Below are 17,719 nucleotides of genomic sequence, written 5' to 3' on the forward strand. Positions count from 1 at the left end.
AAAATTTAGAATAATTTAGAATAAAAATGGTCTCCGTTGGTTAGATTGGTAGATGCCTAGAAATTGCACAAAGGTCTGGCAAAATAAATAAATAAAATAAAATAAATAAAAAAATCACTGACTTGAAATTTGAAGAGATGTTAAATGCTTTGCTAAAATCCACTAGAATGTTCACAAACCTGGCAAAAACTCTGACATGAAATTTCAAATGTTCTTTCATTTGAAATTGCACAAACGCGTTCCAAATTCACTTAACTGTCTCCAATTCGGTAGGAAGAATTTCCTTGGCCTGTATCTGCTGGACTTTCTGTTCATGTTGGTCCTCTCAGAGGGGAAGCGAACCATCAATGCGAACACACGTGCGCCTGCACTCCAGTAAAACTGCAAGCTGGGTGTGCGCTGTAAATACAGAAGATTACCACTGAACGTGAAGAATAAAGACAACGGCCACAGGAACAGGAAAAAACAGATGGGGAAATCAATATGAGAAATGGTCTGAATGGCCCCGCATTTCCGCACTGGTCATGAAAAGATTATTTTACACCCAAGAGCATATATTGATTGCACACATTCGGCGCGGAGGAAGGAATATCTACTGTGGGAATTGATGGGGGTATTTATTTTTTGCATTAGAACTAGGGTGGGCGTCGAGGACAATCAATGCTTGTTTAATGTAGCTGGAGGGACCAAGAACTTCAAAATTTAAAAATGCATTCAATTTCTAAGTTAAAATTTCACGAACGCCCTGGGGAAAAAACATCACAAATTAGAAACTGAAACTGAGAATGCAGAAACTCACTGACCTAATTTCATTGAATAAAAAAAAAAAATGCTGTGGGGAAAAAAAAATCATTGACTTGAAGTTCCACAAACAATTGGCAAAAATTCACTCACTTCCCCTGAGAACATTTGAAATATTTAGTAGCACTTCAAATTGTTACAAAGACAGTTAATCTAACGTCAATTATGTTTGAACAAATCCTTTATTGGCCCTCCCACCCCCCAAAAAAGCTCAGTATTTCTGCTGATGTGGAAGAATCGGTTGTGGTTTTCTTTCACTCGCCCATGATTGCCAAGTCGGTCCGACGAAGCCCCGAGCGAGTGCCATTGACACGTACCATGTAGCCAAGCAGCACTCCTGCGCTACGCATGAATAATTCAAATGGAACCAATGAGTCGATGTACCGGCGCTCAGCCTGTGACACAAAAACGATTGGCCCCCTGCCCCTCCCACCACTTATGTGTGTTGAAATTACAGAGATTAATAGGAGCAAACACGTGTGCCAAAAACGCCATCGAGGCCAAGGAATTTACGATAAAATAGCAAAACGGATGAATTGACTGAACCAAATGAAGACGTCGGTGTATCGACCAAAAAGTGACACTCTTTTTCAATGATCATCAGGCAGGCAGGACGTATTTATTTCTAATGTTGACATTGTACACAAAAGTAGCACAGTGTGTTTCTGTGGTTTAAATGTTTTTAAAATATTTACTGACTCATACTTTTTACAAATGCTTTACAAACCTTTTTCCTAACTCACCAATGGCAAATTTGGGCATTCAGCTAAAAAAGGTTTGGGAAAACCTGTTCAGGTATCTTTGCTCAGACCATCAGTAGCATAGTGAGTCGCATAACTGACATTGTGAAAAATCACTGCAATTTCCCAAATGCCAAATATGGGTCCCGCGCTGAATATGTTGGGGAAATATCTATTCCTCAGGTTATGAAACGTGTAGTCGTTCACATACCTGACTTCCTGGCACCATGTCCTATTGCCACAAGGGCATTGCGACTGACTGGCAACCAGTCCAGGATCTAATTGGTCAGTCAGATTGGACTCCAGCCCCTGCTGGATCCTAACCGGGCAAAGAGACAAATGGATGTTTAAACAAAGCATCGAGAACAATAAACAACTTCAGTACTGTAAAGCTTGGAACAGAGCATCCGATCCCTACTGGCCCCGATCAATACGGCTCGGCCTTCTTGACAGCGAGTGATTGATCATGGGGCTGGTGCGAATTTCCAAGATGAGAACAGCAGGTACCTTCTCTGGAGGAGCAAGTGCACCAGCACTCGCTGATGAAACCGACAGGCCGGCGGAGAAAACCGCACAAACTCCATTCGCCCACGCACTTTACGTGACCAGAGAGTCTCAATGGAGGAGCCTTGAAAAGAAAAAGAAAAAAAGACGGTGGATGCAGAGGCAGCAGTCTTTGTGATGGTGACTCATTTGTAGATCAACACGCCCTGACCGACCGCTCTGCAAATTTCACTGACCACAAATTGTTTTTGAGGCTCTTAATGTCTCGAAATAGAGAAAATGCTGTTCCCGGAGGTTTGAGAAGACACTTAGACATCCCAAAAGTAATGATCCTGATTGAGCTTCCTCTTTTGGAGGCAAACACTTCTGTTTCATTGGAATATTTCTTTTCATAAACAGTAGTAACAGTACTAACACTAAGTTGTAGTGGTCACTGACTGGAAATTTTACAAATGTGCCAAATATTGCCCAAATCCACTGACTTGGACTTTAATTGAAGAAGAAAATCTACAGATTCGAAATTTCTTGAAAACATGTACTGAATTGAAACTTCAAATATGCCATTGAAAAAATTAACTGACTTGAAATTTCAAAAATGCCTTGAAACAAATCACTGACTGAGGCGGTGGGGTGGGGGTTGGTAGACTTGTGATTTAACATACATCACACAAAATGAAATTCGGACTTGACATATGAGAATTGCGTGGTAAAAATCTACAGACTTGACATTCACTGACTTTAAAATTGGAAGTGTCTTGCAAAAAAAAAAAACTGACTTGACATGTTAGTAACAGCTCTAAAATTCACTGAATTGAAATTTCACAAACACCTTGTACAAAATGTATTTGGCTATTAGTTATAGAGAAGTAACCATGTATGAAACAGCATAAACAGTACATTGGTGCATCTGTGACTAATCCGCTCTTCTGATTACAAAAGCGCCTGCGGCAAAATCATTCTCCTGTGCCCGCTTATTTGCAGGTTTTCCATACTTGTGATCTCTAAGCAACCCCGTCGGAGGTCAACAAAAACAACCCTGAGAGAATCTTATAGATCTAATACATTCGAGGGGTTGGGATGAAGCGGGAGATGAGTTCCCACATTGGGATCCTCCTTCCGCCCAGGCAGAAAGACAGACAGACAGACACGGTCAAGGTTGGTAGGCAATCTAATAAAGCTGATTCACTGCGCTGCTTGAATAAGGAGTCTCTGAGTCGGGAAAACCGGGACTGGTCCTTGAAAAACCAGGCTACGTGATGATTATGAAGGACTATGAAGCCAACGATGAGGCATGCAGCATGAAGCGGTCATTTTAGGGTCTTTTCCCAGGGATATTTGTCGTAGAGATTTTTCCACGATTGCTGTCAAATTTGAACCATGTGCCGGTACGTATACTGTACTAATAACAACAATCACAAGAGAGGAGCCTTTTAAATCTCCTTTGAGCAGTATGAGGGCAATGGGATTAGAGATGTCACAGTCACAGCTGGACTTAACATTTGCTAGAAGCAAAGTTTAAAAGTAAGCAACAGTCTGTTTGGCGAGTATTGGACATACGGGAAGAATGGTAAAGTTTCAGTCCTTGTCATCTCTCTCGTTTCACTCCATTTTGAATTTTGACTTTACTCAGTCAAAAATGGAATTAAATGGATAGTAGGAAAGAATAAATTGTTAGTTTCATGGGTTGTATTCGTGTTGCCAAGTCAGAAGAGTGACACTCATATGCAAAACATTCAAACTTTCACCGGCGTTGAACGCGATTTCCTACAAACTCCAAGTTCACGGTTAGCCGCAGCTTTATTTTGTTTTGAAAGCTTCTGAATCGTTTCCTGCTCAGCTGCGTGACGACGTCTCCCAGAAGATACAGTTATAGCCAAACTAAAGTGGAATTGATACTTCTGCCCTTTCTCCTGGATAATTTACATGTCGACCTGGGCTAATCTTGGCTAAATTATGGTCCAAATTTGTAAAGGTCACGGATGCCGGTACCTTGTGAGCGATGCCACGCGAGGAAGCGCTTGCCTGTCCAAACTCATCAGCACTTGGCACACGGGAGGTGACAGACAGCATGGGGGTTGATCGATGTGCCGACAGCTATTAGGTAAGTGGGGCTGAAAGGGCAAGTGTATTTAAGTGAGCCACCAGGGGTTGGTGGTGGAGCCTGGGGTGGGCTGCGGTGCCTTCCATCACTTAAATGGAACATCGGCGGCGAGATTAGCGGGTTTTGTTGGTGCGTTTGCAGCCACAAGTCCGAGTGGAAGCCGACTTATAATCATCTTCAAGGTTGTTCCGAGTTTGTTTTTCTTCTGCATTTGTCATCTCTTTAAGTGGCACATAATCGTCTTTGAGGTCAGGCAGCCAATCTCAACATTTTAAAAAGGTCATGAAGATGTAAAAGAAAGGGCAGTCGCGCCTCCCTCTCATCGGCCTGTCACCGGTGTGTGTCCGCCAGCAGCAGGAAAGGACAGCATTGACTTGTAAGGGCTGGATCTCTGGGATCAGGCATTCCATGGTAACGTTTAAGACAAACCGCTTATTCATCGCTCCACTAATGGCAGCCATGATTGTTGGGCGAAGTTGTCGAAGTCGGCAACGTGATCAGTTGCTCGACGGAGAAGATCTTGCTCGCCATTGGTTGTTGGAGATCAGTTGCTTTGCGAAGACGGCAATGGGTGTGCGAGAGCAGTTGTTTGGCAAAACTGCCAAAGGAGGTGAAGTTCACCATCAGTTGCTTGATGAAGACAGTGACAGATTGTGTGTGATAGTCGGTGTCACGATGACAGGTTGTGCATTGTGTTTGCTGAAGATGGCAAAGGAGGCCAATTGTTTGCTCAGTGAAAGTGAGCAGAAAGGGTCAAATGCTGGGTTGATCGGTCTAGGTCGGTTGTTCCTGTTCCCACGATGCATTGCGGCTGCTTCACAGACCACAATCCCCAAAAATACCTCTTGCCTCCTTTTGACCTGTTTCTCAATGCTGTGGCAAATATGATGTGATCAGATTTGACTTAAACGTTAGCAGTGGCAAGCAGGCAGACAAGGGATGCTCTGTCGTCTATTTCCACAATACAAATGGGCCGGGAGCAGCCAAGCTTCCACTTCAATCTGATAATTGGCCTGCCCCAAAGATCTGCAATTACAGCATGTCACGTCTTAATTAATGGCCAGCTCCATGAAAATGATTCGACATTTGGCCTTTCAATTTCTATTTCTTTTTCGGGTCAAATAACTTCTACAATAAAAACCTGAAGAAATATGCCTGCAAGGTGAGAACGAATTATTTGTATTCATAGGTTTTCATTTCACTTGTTGAAATTGAATTGTTGGGTTAAGGCTTTTTGAATCCGTGAGCTACTGTCAGCAAAATAGAAATGGCAAGCGATGCAAAAGAACAAAAGAAAAAGTTCAAGTTGGCATAGGACAGCCAAAAATTTGAGTGACAACAAAAAAGAGATCAGATTCCCGTTTTGCCATACTGCACAAACTAAAATCCAGCCAAGATTAAATATCTAAAAGCAAAGCAAAATAATACGGATAAATAATAATGTTCCTTACTAGACATCATTAGCATTAAAACATTTCATCTGCATCAAGAATTTTGTTACTTAAAAAGTATTACAACTTTTATGAGGTTTTACTACTGGTAATGACAACGTTTAGGTTAAAAAAAAATAAATGCCATTTCTATAATAGGTTTGAGACATCTGTGTTGTTCTTTTACATTAGTAAAACAAGCTTGCTTTCAGAAATCTTGCCATGTCAAATTTCTACTGGTATTTTTTGTTTTTTTTAGGGATACATTATTTAAGCTCAATTTTTGCTATATTGTTTGCCAGCCAGGCATTATACACGGCAGTCACACCCAGTTTACCTACAAGGTAACTTGTCAGCAAGTTAGCAGAGAGAGGAATTTACACGAGCCCAAAAACTGTCAGGTTTAAGGCATAATATACAGATTTGTTTTCCAAATGAAACGCTACACGATAAATTGAAGGCTGTGCCCGGGAACAGCAATATCGGATTATCATTGACAGGAAGTGCAGTCCTGCTGAGAGAGGCACTTTCCATAGCTGATTCTTAATCTGACATCAGGCCTGACAACAAACAAGTCTGTTCCCCGCAGGGGGAGGTGCGGTGCTCCTTAATCCATACTGACCTTCCTTGGATGCGATTCAGCTTTATTCTTAGTCCGGATGAAGACAAGGCACTGAGGTGGACGGCTGACGTGGAAAATTCCCAGCAGCATTTATTGGGATGGATAGCACGATATTACTGCAAGAGTCTATAATTCATTGGTAAAAGTGATTTTTTTTTCCCCCTTTAATTTCATGTGTAATTGATACGGTGTCACAGCATGAACGCAAATTTGACTTTCAGATACGATACCATTTTTTTTAGTTTGTAGAAAAATTCTCATAATCAAAAGTCTCCATCACAATTAGTGTACTTTGCAAGGACATTATGAGCCTGTTGAGAGCTTGGAAACAATTGTGTGGCCACTGCCCATTTGTCTAGTTTGTCAAAAATAAATAATTAAATAAATATCATAATAATTCAAATCTGCCACTATGTATGTGAACGTCATTGATTTGTGGACTACAAAATGATAGGCGACAGAGAGGCGACAGTGTGTGACCACTGTCTATTTGTCTAATTCCCTTTTGCTTGATTGCCAAATAAAAAGTAACGGTCAATAAATATCAAATTAATTAAAGCCTCTGCCACTATTTATGCCCTGTTATGGATATAGAAGAGAGGGCTTGTGGGGGTCTGTGTGACGTGATGAATGTTGTGAAGTTATAAATACCATAACAATTAAAGCCTCCTCCACTTATTTGCATATCTTCTCGGAAATGCATGACCAGCGTCTTTGTCCTTTCGAGCAGCCTTGATGCTTTCAAGTAGAAAATAACCAAGAAACGGGATTGGGTTGGCAGTAAATGTTAAAATTACCATACAGACTGATGTTACAAAAAGGGGCTAAATAGTTTATCAGAATTATAATGATGCATAATCATAATGGTCAATTGTGTTTGTTTGCCTACTTTACGTGTTACGTGTGTGATTACCTTTCAGAATTTATTACAAAATTAAGACTAATAAACACAGTAGTTAACTCATTTTTATGCCTGGGTGAAACAATTACCCAGGAAACAACCAGCAATAATATTACATCATGGATTTGTGGAAATATTGTACTCTCAAATGTGATTCGTTGATGCCAACTGGACGCAAAATAGCTTTTTGGTTTAGTAAATTTGTACACACAAAAAAGGCGTCGGCTATTGGAAGTTTAGGACATTCACAGAGAGATTCTTCTATTTCCATTAGAATTTTTTTTATTGTTAATTTCCATAATTAACAATTCTAGTAAAGCACTATGCAAGACATCCATTTTGATGAAGCGCTACGACATTTCCTGCAAGGTGCTTTTGAAAACACACTACATTTTGCTTTCTTGATCTTGTGCGTTTGCATAAACTATCCACAGATAAGCTGGTTCTCAGGTACCCAGCTAAGCGTCTCCATAGCAACACCTTGTCATCTGCACTTGTCAGGAGCTTATAAAGCCTCAGTACCCATCGCAATGTACAATTTAACTCCCCCTGAGGATCAATATCTCAAATGTACAACTGGAATTACACATGGGTTGTCATGGACTTCCATCACCTATTTTCCATCCAATCTCCATAATCCATCCATTGCCGCTATAGCTTCAGGAGGGAAATCGATAGCAGGCCGCAGCTATTGACGCCACTTTAAACGCTCTCTGCAAACAAACTGTGCTAACATTTTTCAATTTATTTCCAAGAAATCTTCTTGTGCCAAAGGCAGAACTAATCCAGATATTTTCATCATGTCAACATGCGGTATAAACGACCACCATCGGCTGTAATCACACATGCGCGGAAAATTGTCGTAATGGGCCGTGGCATGTAAGCTCAGTGACGGCTGCGGGAGCATGTCCGAATGGACGTCGCTCAAATCATCCTGCAATTACGCCGTTAGCCGCCCCGGGGGGATGAAATGCCAGTCGCTAAGGATAAATGCACAAATATGATGTAGGAGAAATCAATCTCACCTTTGGTGGAAAATATTTGCAGTGTTTTACAACCTATGTTAAGTCAAGGGACATATAGTACTAACACAAATAAAATAAAAATGGCACAAATATTAAATAACTTTTCAAAATTTTGGAAACAATAGGAAATAGGGTACAGGGCAGAACACGAGTGAATAATGCTTACCTAAACTGCCTGATATCCCCTAAAAGGTTTTGTATTATTTCTATTTCCTTAAAAAAATAAAATATATTAATGAATGCAGCGGATATTGTGAGCATTTCTTCAGCCTGTCATTATACATCAAAGGTATGCATAGCTGAAGAAAGATACATTATTTGCCACCAATGAATACCAACTTTCAGGGCCAAATTTCTCACTCAGTAAATTTTGTGAGTAAATTGAGACAAGATCATTATTTTAGTATCGATACTTTAGTTACATTTTCATTTGGTGATGTGCCAAATGCAAAATAGGTGCCTTGGCTCCAAAAAGGCATTTCCACACTGGTCTGATCTATGTTGCTTTAAGTCGGTACAAAATGTTGAGACTAGTTTGATTTTGATCGTTTACTGGACAAAAAAGCCAAGTGAAATTGTCTCAAACCTGAAAGTTTTGAATCATCCAAATAAGAAATGTAGTAAAGTGAATCAAGAGGAACAAAAAATGGGGCAGGACACTGGATAATTTACATGTCGACCCTAACCCGAACCCGAACCCACCCTGATGCAGTTGGGATATGATCACATGGTCTGCTGATAATTCAACCTTTTTGAGTAAACAAATGTGGCGCTCTGCTGTTTTGAAGCAATTGGTGCTTTGTCTGCTATGGTAATTTGCATCACTTGACAGAGGATAAATAATTAAAGCGGAGATAATTGAGATGAGTGTGCGCACCCACCCTCACCCTGCGTGTTGACAAGTGGTAAATGCTTTTGTGTCACATTATTCATTGCTTCTGAAGTGACACTGACTACGTTTACAGGCAGTCAATATACGAGTTAAGGTCAGAATTCCGGTTTCTGAAAAATCGAGGTAAAACGTTTCCGTTCGTGTTTTAAAAGGGTTATTGCCTGCATGTAAACGTCACTGTTGTCTAAATAATATAGGAGTACGTATATACTTTACATAATTACGACCCTTGTGAGGACAAGCGGTTAAGAAAATGGATGGATGGATGGGAAATTTTAAAAGCTTACTTTTAATCAACACGCAATGATGAGAACTAAAATGGAGTTGTATTTCAGTTTTATTTTATGGCGAGTCAAACTTCACTTCCATGCTCGAACCCACACGTAAAGAAAACTGAAATGCATATTTACCACCGTCCATGGATTTAGTCTGCATGTGTCAACTTTGGTAACAATCAGATACAATTTTGAGTTCAAGTTTGTTTTTGAAAAACACATGGAGATGGTCTAAATGACGCTACAAAATCGTTGCTTTGGTCAAGTGTGATTGCTATCAACACACAAGTCTCCCCCGAGTGGGGCAACAGCACAAGCCTTGTATGCTCTGGTGCAAAAGTCATCAAAACGTCTGGCCTTATTCTGCTATATTCATCCCCCTTCTTACTGGAAATCACTTAATTGATGGATGAGGACGTTACGGGAGATGGCACTCGTCGTTATGCCAGTGATTTCCCTTTTTAATGTATCTGCCATTTGGAATTGCAGCGCTGTTGGACCAGCAACGAGCGTGGGCTGGGGAACGCCACATCGGCAGGGGGCTGATGACTGATAGGGAGATAAAAACTAAGCCAGTGCAACTGCTTAAAAAAATACAGTATGTAGACAACCATTATTTATTAGTATGTCCCTTTTCAGGCTGAACATTGCCAAGGACTTGATGCTCTGCCCACACAGAATGATGCTGGGGCCAGCGTGTCTTTATGGTTTAAATTTGAGGGCAATTGCACAAAAACGCTTCAGAAATGAAAAATGTAACCTAAAGTGACTACTACAAACCAAATGGCTGACAGCTTGTGTATTTTACTTCATGACTTTGTGAGACGTTTTTGTGGGCGTGGTCATGACAAATATGTCAGCTTGAATTTTGCCAATTTAGCATCGTCTAGACTGGCTTAAATTTGGTAGGACAAAATCTGTTGGACAGATTAGTCTTTGGAATTGACCCTAAAATAGCCACTTCAACTTTGTGAGTTCTATCAGGCAAGAGTTGAGGGCTTTCTGGGTCTCATGAAATTTGATATTGCTAAGTGAACCTGGCTCATTCCATACCCATGGTCAAAGTTGGACAATATGACAAAGTCTTCAGGACAAATTTGCCTTTAAAGAACTCCTGGAAATGGCACCAAAAAAAAGCTCTAAAATAGCTATAGACCAAAACAGCAAACCTCCAGTAAACAGATGCTGAACAATCAAAGCGTTTGGAGGCAATTTCGAGGAATCTTTGCCACACCGATCTCCTTTCAAGTCCAATATTTTGTTCTGGGAATGTGTTTGTATCCAAGTGTTTCTTAGTGTTTCCTATAGTTATAGAAAGTGAGTGTGATCACATGGAGAGTTTACAAACTTTATCCAAAGATGAAATCTGCAATCTGTCAACCACCGTCAGGTCATGAAACAAACAACGCTTGAAAGTGGCCGTTCCGCAATTCAAGACACCTCCCTCTGTGATGAGTGTAAACACACACACAGTGCAATTTCCACCGCCGTCCCTCGGTCCACCCAAGAGAAAACAGTATGACTCAGGCAGAAAAGCATTTGGCCCAATGCATAATATATTTTGCATTTCTAATAACAATGGGTTAACTCAACATCATGTACCAGATTTTTAAGATACAACTTTTTTCAGACCCTTTCAGATGGTCGTGTGGTGGTTGGGGCCTGATGGTCAAAATGCCTCGGGTTTTCTCGGATCCACCGAACACAATATTGGTTGATGCTAACACCTGAAGTGTGAAGCACCGTGAGCCAGCCAGAGGTGGGATGAAAACGATAATGTCACAATGAATCAAGGTATCCGTGACGACTGGGCGATAGGTGGCGGAATGCGTTGAAAGACCCTGGAGCAACTTTTTGACTGTGACCTTTGCAAGAATAGGCTCATGTTTATAGAACGTTTGCCAGGAACAGACGAAGTAACGAAATATCCTAGTTCTGGGTTCTCTTAAGTTTTTGAGCTTATTTGGATGGGGGTGATCAAAGGAACTCCACCTTGGTTCTGACAGTCCAAAAATATTTTGGAGAATTGACGCTCAAAAGATCTTTTGAAATGATTTTCCCCAGCTCTGTAATTGAACTCAAGTGCAGTCCGAATCAAGCAAACCGAAACTACGCACAAGAGTTTACTGATGTCGACACAATTCAGTCTTTTCGCTTGCAAAAAGAAACTGAATTTGAGCATAAAATTGCGACGGTGCGACCAAGGCGGAAGAAAATGGGAGTTCCAAAAACAGGTTATACTTTCTATTCCCAGCTCGACCTTTTTATGGACTTCTTTAACCCCTCTGAGAAATCCCCCGAAAGCCGTCTTTTTCTCATATATTATATTTCAGTGCAGGACAATGATTGGGTTAAGAAAAATAAGAAGTGATGATTCAAACCATGAAGAGCAAAAAACACCAGGAAGAGAAGATACACAATTAGGAAGTGCTTAGGGGCAATGACAAGGCATCGTCGTCACATTATTGTTAGATTTTTTTTCCTTTAAAAAACCCGACAGGAAATCTTTTGCTTGGTAGCAAGTAAATTGTTTCGTTAATGTTTTACTTTGTTTGGCGCTCACAGGCGCATCCCTCAACACCGCCCGGTATGCTCTTTGCTTAATTTGGCTCTTAAACAGGCACGATAAAACACCATAATGAACAAAAGAATTGTCTTTTTTTTTTAGCGAGATTGGATTTCCAGGGGGTGAAAAAGGAGGGTGCGAGGCGCCTCTTGAGGAACTTCTTGACAGCTGTTTGTTTTCCACGAAGCGTGGTAGTAATTTATTTATTTCCCTGACAGATTGTGGATTTGAAAGCCATTGTTTTTGCCCGCTTTGCCTTCTAGCTGTGGGGAGGGGGAAATAACACCAAGAACTGAGAAAGGAGCTTGCACAGTCAAATCTTCTGTGAACATGCCTCCTTTTCAAACACATTATCAATTAGATGAACAAATGAGTTGTGTTGCAACATCATTTTTCTTGATTAAGAATGAACTAATCTGTGCCGAATGAAATATGGGAGATCGGTGGAAAAATCAAAGTTCAGATGTGCAGACTTGCGGGAGCTTGAAACCGGCCCACTATATATACCGGAGAATCTCTTAACAATCCATTCGCAATCATTTTTAACGCTGTAAAACACAGCACAATGATGGCATACAGCTCATGCGTCACATTTGCCATTTGGATTTAGCGGCGTTATCAAAAGGTCTCGTCATAAAGTTGCGTAATTAGCATCGGGACACAACAGCAGCCTCAATGTCATGTTCCAAAGCAGTCACGTCCATAAATATCACACTAAAAACAGGCACATTAAAGAATCATATCAAATGATTAAACCATTTCAATAACACTCACGGACTTGCACATAACAGAAAGAAAAACAAAAAAAGCAATCATTTTCATAATACATGGGTCACTTGTAAATCAATGGAGGCTAGGTCATCAGGCTAGTGATCAGGTTCAGATTATGGAATGGCATTAAAAGTCAATTTACAGCCTGAAAAGGACTGCGAATAATTAAGAAGGCCAACCTGAAAACAAAGGGACGAGGCCACTTGCCAATGGGAAGCCCGGGGTAAAGAATACGGGAGACTGTTGTGATATGCCAACGGATCACAGTTTGGTGATCTCTGTTCTGGTGAATCTTTGTACAATTCCAATTCCAATCCACCCTACACAACATATCGACCACATTAGAGTCATCGCACGTGATCTTCCTCACGCACAGCATGACGGATTGAGTGCTGGTGGCTGCAGTCAGCAGCCTCTTTAATTGGTTTGTCTAAATGTTTTATGAAACCAAGATCAAATTTAATCAAGATCTGCCGCAAACTGCTGATTCATACCGAAACCGGCAGTTGGCGTTTTTGATTTATTGGAGTAGCCAAGGGGGCTGCAAAGGTGATATGTGCCCGAGTGGCAACAGCTGAAGGTCAAATGGTACTGGACTGAAGGTGGTATTACTCCCCCCCCCCCCCCCCCCCCCACCCCCCGCCAAGTCAAGCACCCTTCCTCACTGAAGAAGCATTCAACTGTTAATTCATGACACCATCAAAACCTTCAAAATATAAATCCCTCAAGATTGCCAAACATTATTTTGATTGTTTTCCCCGCCGCAACCATTGTTCATGAAGTGTTATACTCCAAAGTGCTTGTAAATCACCCGGCATATCGAGGCGCGCTAGTCGTAAATATGAAGGGTGGTGGGTTTGAGGGCCATCTTTGTATTTCACTGCAGATGAATCGATGGAGTAATGGCCAGTTCCCATTGCGTGGAAACAGCAGGAGGACGTCAGAATTTGTAAGAGTGCAGCGGAAATTCGAAAGGCAAATTCTATTTTGAGTCCTGCGCACCACCGGGGACCCCAAAATGTTAAGCCATGAGCCACAGAAATCACGCGCCCCATTGAACATGCCGAAAGAGATAGCCCATCTCGCCCCACAGGAAACTAAACAAAAGTCAAAACAAAACCCAGTTAATGAATTCTGTTAATGTTTTTTTTTTAATTGCAGGTAAATTGCTTGTTTTGATGGATGCTTTGATTCCAATGAGATTGATTTCTTATTAAAAGCTCATTAGGTGTAAACGCCGGCAGAAGTACAACTTGTAACGGGTGCGTGCGTGCGTGCGTGCGCGCACGCTGATCCATCTCGGTGTGGATATTTGTCCACAACGCGACACAGCTGAAAGCAGGCGACGCCTGCGACACAAAGCCATTTCCTGCTTGTTCCATCGCCTATTGTACAGCCTCCTCAGAGTTATCTGTCAAGGCCCCCGGCGTGCACCCTATTATTTCAAGCCATTTGACTGTCCCCAAGCTGACGCCGCACTGCACTTCCTGTCCCGCCATGTGATCAGTCAGATTCTTTTGACAGGGATATCTAGTGATCTGTAATGGCGGTAATACTTCCTGTCAGAAAATGGTCTCGGGGAGAGGGAGACAAAGCTGACGCCAGAATAAAAGACTGATAAGGGCAACCTTCATGGGGAAATATGTAACCAACTCAGAAGCTCTAGCTACTGGTAAAACGGGTGCTCTGCGTCAGTGTCTGAGTTTGGATCATTTGCACATTGGCTATAATGTAATGAAAAATACCTATAATGATGAGTCAGAAAAGTTTCAGGATCCACAGTGCCTTAAGACAGTGGTCCTCAACCCTGGTCCTCGGGGGACCGGTATCCAGCCTGTTTTCCATGTCTCCTACAGCCAACACAGGTGGTAATCGTTATCAGGCTTCTCCAGAGCTTGCTAATTAGCTGATGATATGAATCACCTGTGTTGGCTGCGGGAGACATGGAAAACAGGTTGGATACCGGTCCCCGAGGACCAGGGTTGAGGACCACTGCCTTAAGATACAAGTTACCGTAGAAATAAATACACACGTAGAGAGTGAGACCTAATATTTTATTTTATAATCTATATGTTATGTTACTGACGGTCGAGGCAAATAATAGATACGGTATATCTATTATTTGGGATAAAACAAAAAAGTCACTTTATCTCTGTCGGAGCATTTCACTCGATGCTTTATAGATTTATAGGGGGTGAAGAGAACATTCATATATAGTATATACCTGATGGGGATCTAATGTGGCTCGATTGAGTTAATTATCGATTAATGCTGCTTTAAGAGCACGGAGAGCGTTCAAAGAGCCACGAAAAAGGGGATTAACGTCAGCCGGTCGGAATCAAAGTTTCATAAGCAGCCGTTTGCCTCCAAGCCACTTTGAAAGTCGAATGACTTGTTTTCATTGAGCATATTTTGGGATAAAACGCATGAATTGATAAAGAACCCCCCACCACCACCAAAATGTACAATCAAGCTCGTAATTACCCACACTAATTCCAAATCCCTGCTTTATCTGGAACTAGCCTGCGGATGAAATCACAGGCAAGAAGCACTGATTATATGCAGTTCATTAAAGAAATACAGACTTTTTCCATCTCTGGAGATGTGGCGCCAGTTTGAGTGAGTATTGGATGACACTGAAAACAATCTCCATATCTCAACCATCTATGAGGCTTTGCCTAAGAAATGGAATCAATGATTTTCGACATTTTCTCTATCAGACGAGCAATCGCCATAGTGAGTCAAACTGCAAAAGATAAACCGCTGCGCGACTGATGCAACACTTGGAAAAAGTATCACAATTATAGTGAGTGGAATTGATCTTTGTTATCGGTACTATGGTGATATTACAAAAAGACATTGCAGCAGGGATTTGCTCGTTAGCAAAACATTTGTGCAATCTAACAAGCACTGAAACCTAAATGTATCAATGAAAAATACATAACTATCTGAAAAAATAAATGTCATATTCAACACTTTTTTTTCTGAATATTTGTGCATTTTTTATTTTATTTTAAAACTTCTTGGTATTTTGTGTCTCTTAGTAGATGTAATGTAAAAGTTCTCCCCGTGCCTGTGTGGGTTTTCTCCGGGTACTCCTCCCACATTCCAAAGATATGCATGGCAGGTTAATTGAACACTCTAAATTGTCCCTAGGTGTGATTGTTAGAGTAAATGTTTGTTCGTCTGTGTGTGCGCCCTGGATTGTCTGGCAAACCAGCTCAGGGTGTACCCCGCCTACTGCCCGAAGCCAGCGGGGCCCCCCCCCCCCCCCCGCGACCCTCGTGAGGACAAGCGGTTAAGAAAATGGATGGATGGATAGTAGATGTGATAGAAAGGTACCACCAAAGTATGATAATTCACCATGGAGAAAATGACAACTTAAGAACTCTGCTTCACATGAAGCTTTTAAAGGGTGTGTCGGGATGTCGAAGAGGGTGCGTGGCTGCAGTAAAACTATCATTATACATCCATCCATTGTATTTAACTGCTTATGCTTGAGTTCCAGCATGCAAATGGCCTAAATAGTCTAACAATTACTCGGGGAGGCAAGAAACACAGTGATTCCATGTTTTCTTTTCACACTGGGGGGGGGGGGGGGGGGGGGGGGGGGGTTCGAATCCGCCGGGGTTAATTGTGTGGTTTAATATTTGTAGTGTATATCCATACATTCTAGACTGTAATAACAGGGCAGCGGGTGGGCTTGGGAGGTCAAGCGTGTCGCACAGTCCATTCCTCTTGAATATTTCATACACTTGAGATGAAAAACAACATGGACAATTCGAACCTAACCGAAAGTCATTCAGATTCATCGCATTGTCGTGCGCGCCTACCGTGGTTTGTTGTTTGTCGCTTGTTTTGTCAGCCAATTGGAATGCCGGTCGGTCGGCCATTTTAATTTTCTACCGGTAATTTTGCTGATCGGTTGCTGACTGCCAGGTGATTTAATGGCTGGTCTGTCAGTTTCATGGTTGATCAATCAGCTTGGTGGTAGGTAGGTGTGTCTGTTGGTTAGGGTTGGTTAGTGTGGCAGTTTGCTTGTCAGTTGGTTTGTCTCCAAGTCGATTTTTTGGTTGGTTTCTTCTGTTGTTGTGTCGGTCAGTTTGATCTTTTTTGTTAGTTTTTCGGTCAGTTAATGGGTTTATTTGTATTGTTTGGTTTGCTTTTTCAGTCGGTTTGATGTTTGATCGATTTGTCGGTCGGTCATTTACACATCGTGGCACTGCTCAATATTCTCCATTTCCCAATAAGCCATAAACAAATTAATTAAGAGGCAATTAAAGGCTTCACCTAACGGCAAGGCATAAATCCCTCACTCGCTCGCAGGCATGTGAGGTGAACCTGGACAAACATTAACATTGATCCGGCCACGACCTCTCTTCTCAGAGTCAAGTGTCAAGACCCCCTGCTGTCTGGCCCTCTATTGCTACGCTGACCTCCACAGAATCAAGACCCCAATGCTGAACATTAATTATTCCACAGGGCCGGGGCTCCTTTGCCTAATCAGCAGTTACGGGACACGAGGTGAATGTGGGGTGCAGCCTCCTGAGTGGCAAATGCCAATATCTACTCTGACGGCAAGGACAAAGGTAGGCGTGACTATAGATCAACAAGCCAATATGGAAGAACTGATCCATCATTTTGTCAGCCTGCTGTCCAGAGGGTGAACTTGTGGGTTTTGCCGATGAGACAACATATTCAGACGGGCACGGGCGAAGGTAAACAAACTATACCGGTCACGGTCAAGTGTCTCTGACGCCGTTGTTGGCCCGAGTAAACCTAATGCGGGAAAAGCAGTTGATGTTTTCTCTGAATTTCAATTGTTTCTTTGAAAGAGGCAAGGGTAAGGCGAGCTGCCATTGTCATGTCATCATTGCTTCTCCATCAATAACAATCGATTTCCATTTAGCTTCACAGAAGGGATGTCCATCAGCTAAAGGAAGAAACCAAAAATGATTGATTTCCACTTGAGAGATGGCAAGAGGGCCAGGGTGCAGACAGTCGTTCAGTAAGCAGAAGGTTGGCTGTTCGATCCCCACTCTCCCCAAGTCATGTGTCGTCGTGTCCTTGGGCAAGGCACTTCACACACAT

The 17,719-nt window shown here is 41.9% G+C and overlaps 1 protein-coding gene across 1 annotated transcript in view; it reads right to left on the minus strand.

Moving 5' to 3' along the window:
- Window positions 1–256: 256 nt before the first annotated feature.
- Window positions 257–17,719, minus strand: part of caap1 (caspase activity and apoptosis inhibitor 1) — a 29,443-nt gene continuing 11,980 nt past the window's right edge. Inside the window, exons 6-8 of the mRNA XM_086058491.1 lie at window positions 2,049–2,169; window positions 1,753–1,860; window positions 257–399 (exon numbers count right to left, since the gene is read on the minus strand). Coding sequence (XP_085914617.1) covers window positions 345–399; window positions 1,753–1,860; window positions 2,049–2,169 — 284 coding nt within the window. The 3' untranslated portion in view covers window positions 257–344. The remainder of the gene's footprint in view (window positions 400–1,752; window positions 1,861–2,048; window positions 2,170–17,719) is intronic.

The sequence above is a fragment of the Leptonotus elevatus genome, chromosome 17, assembly GCF_054856555.1.
Source record: "Leptonotus elevatus isolate MCC_2025b chromosome 17, RoL_Lele_1.0, whole genome shotgun sequence".
NCBI classification, from domain to species: domain Eukaryota; kingdom Metazoa; phylum Chordata; class Actinopteri; order Syngnathiformes; family Syngnathidae; genus Leptonotus; species Leptonotus elevatus.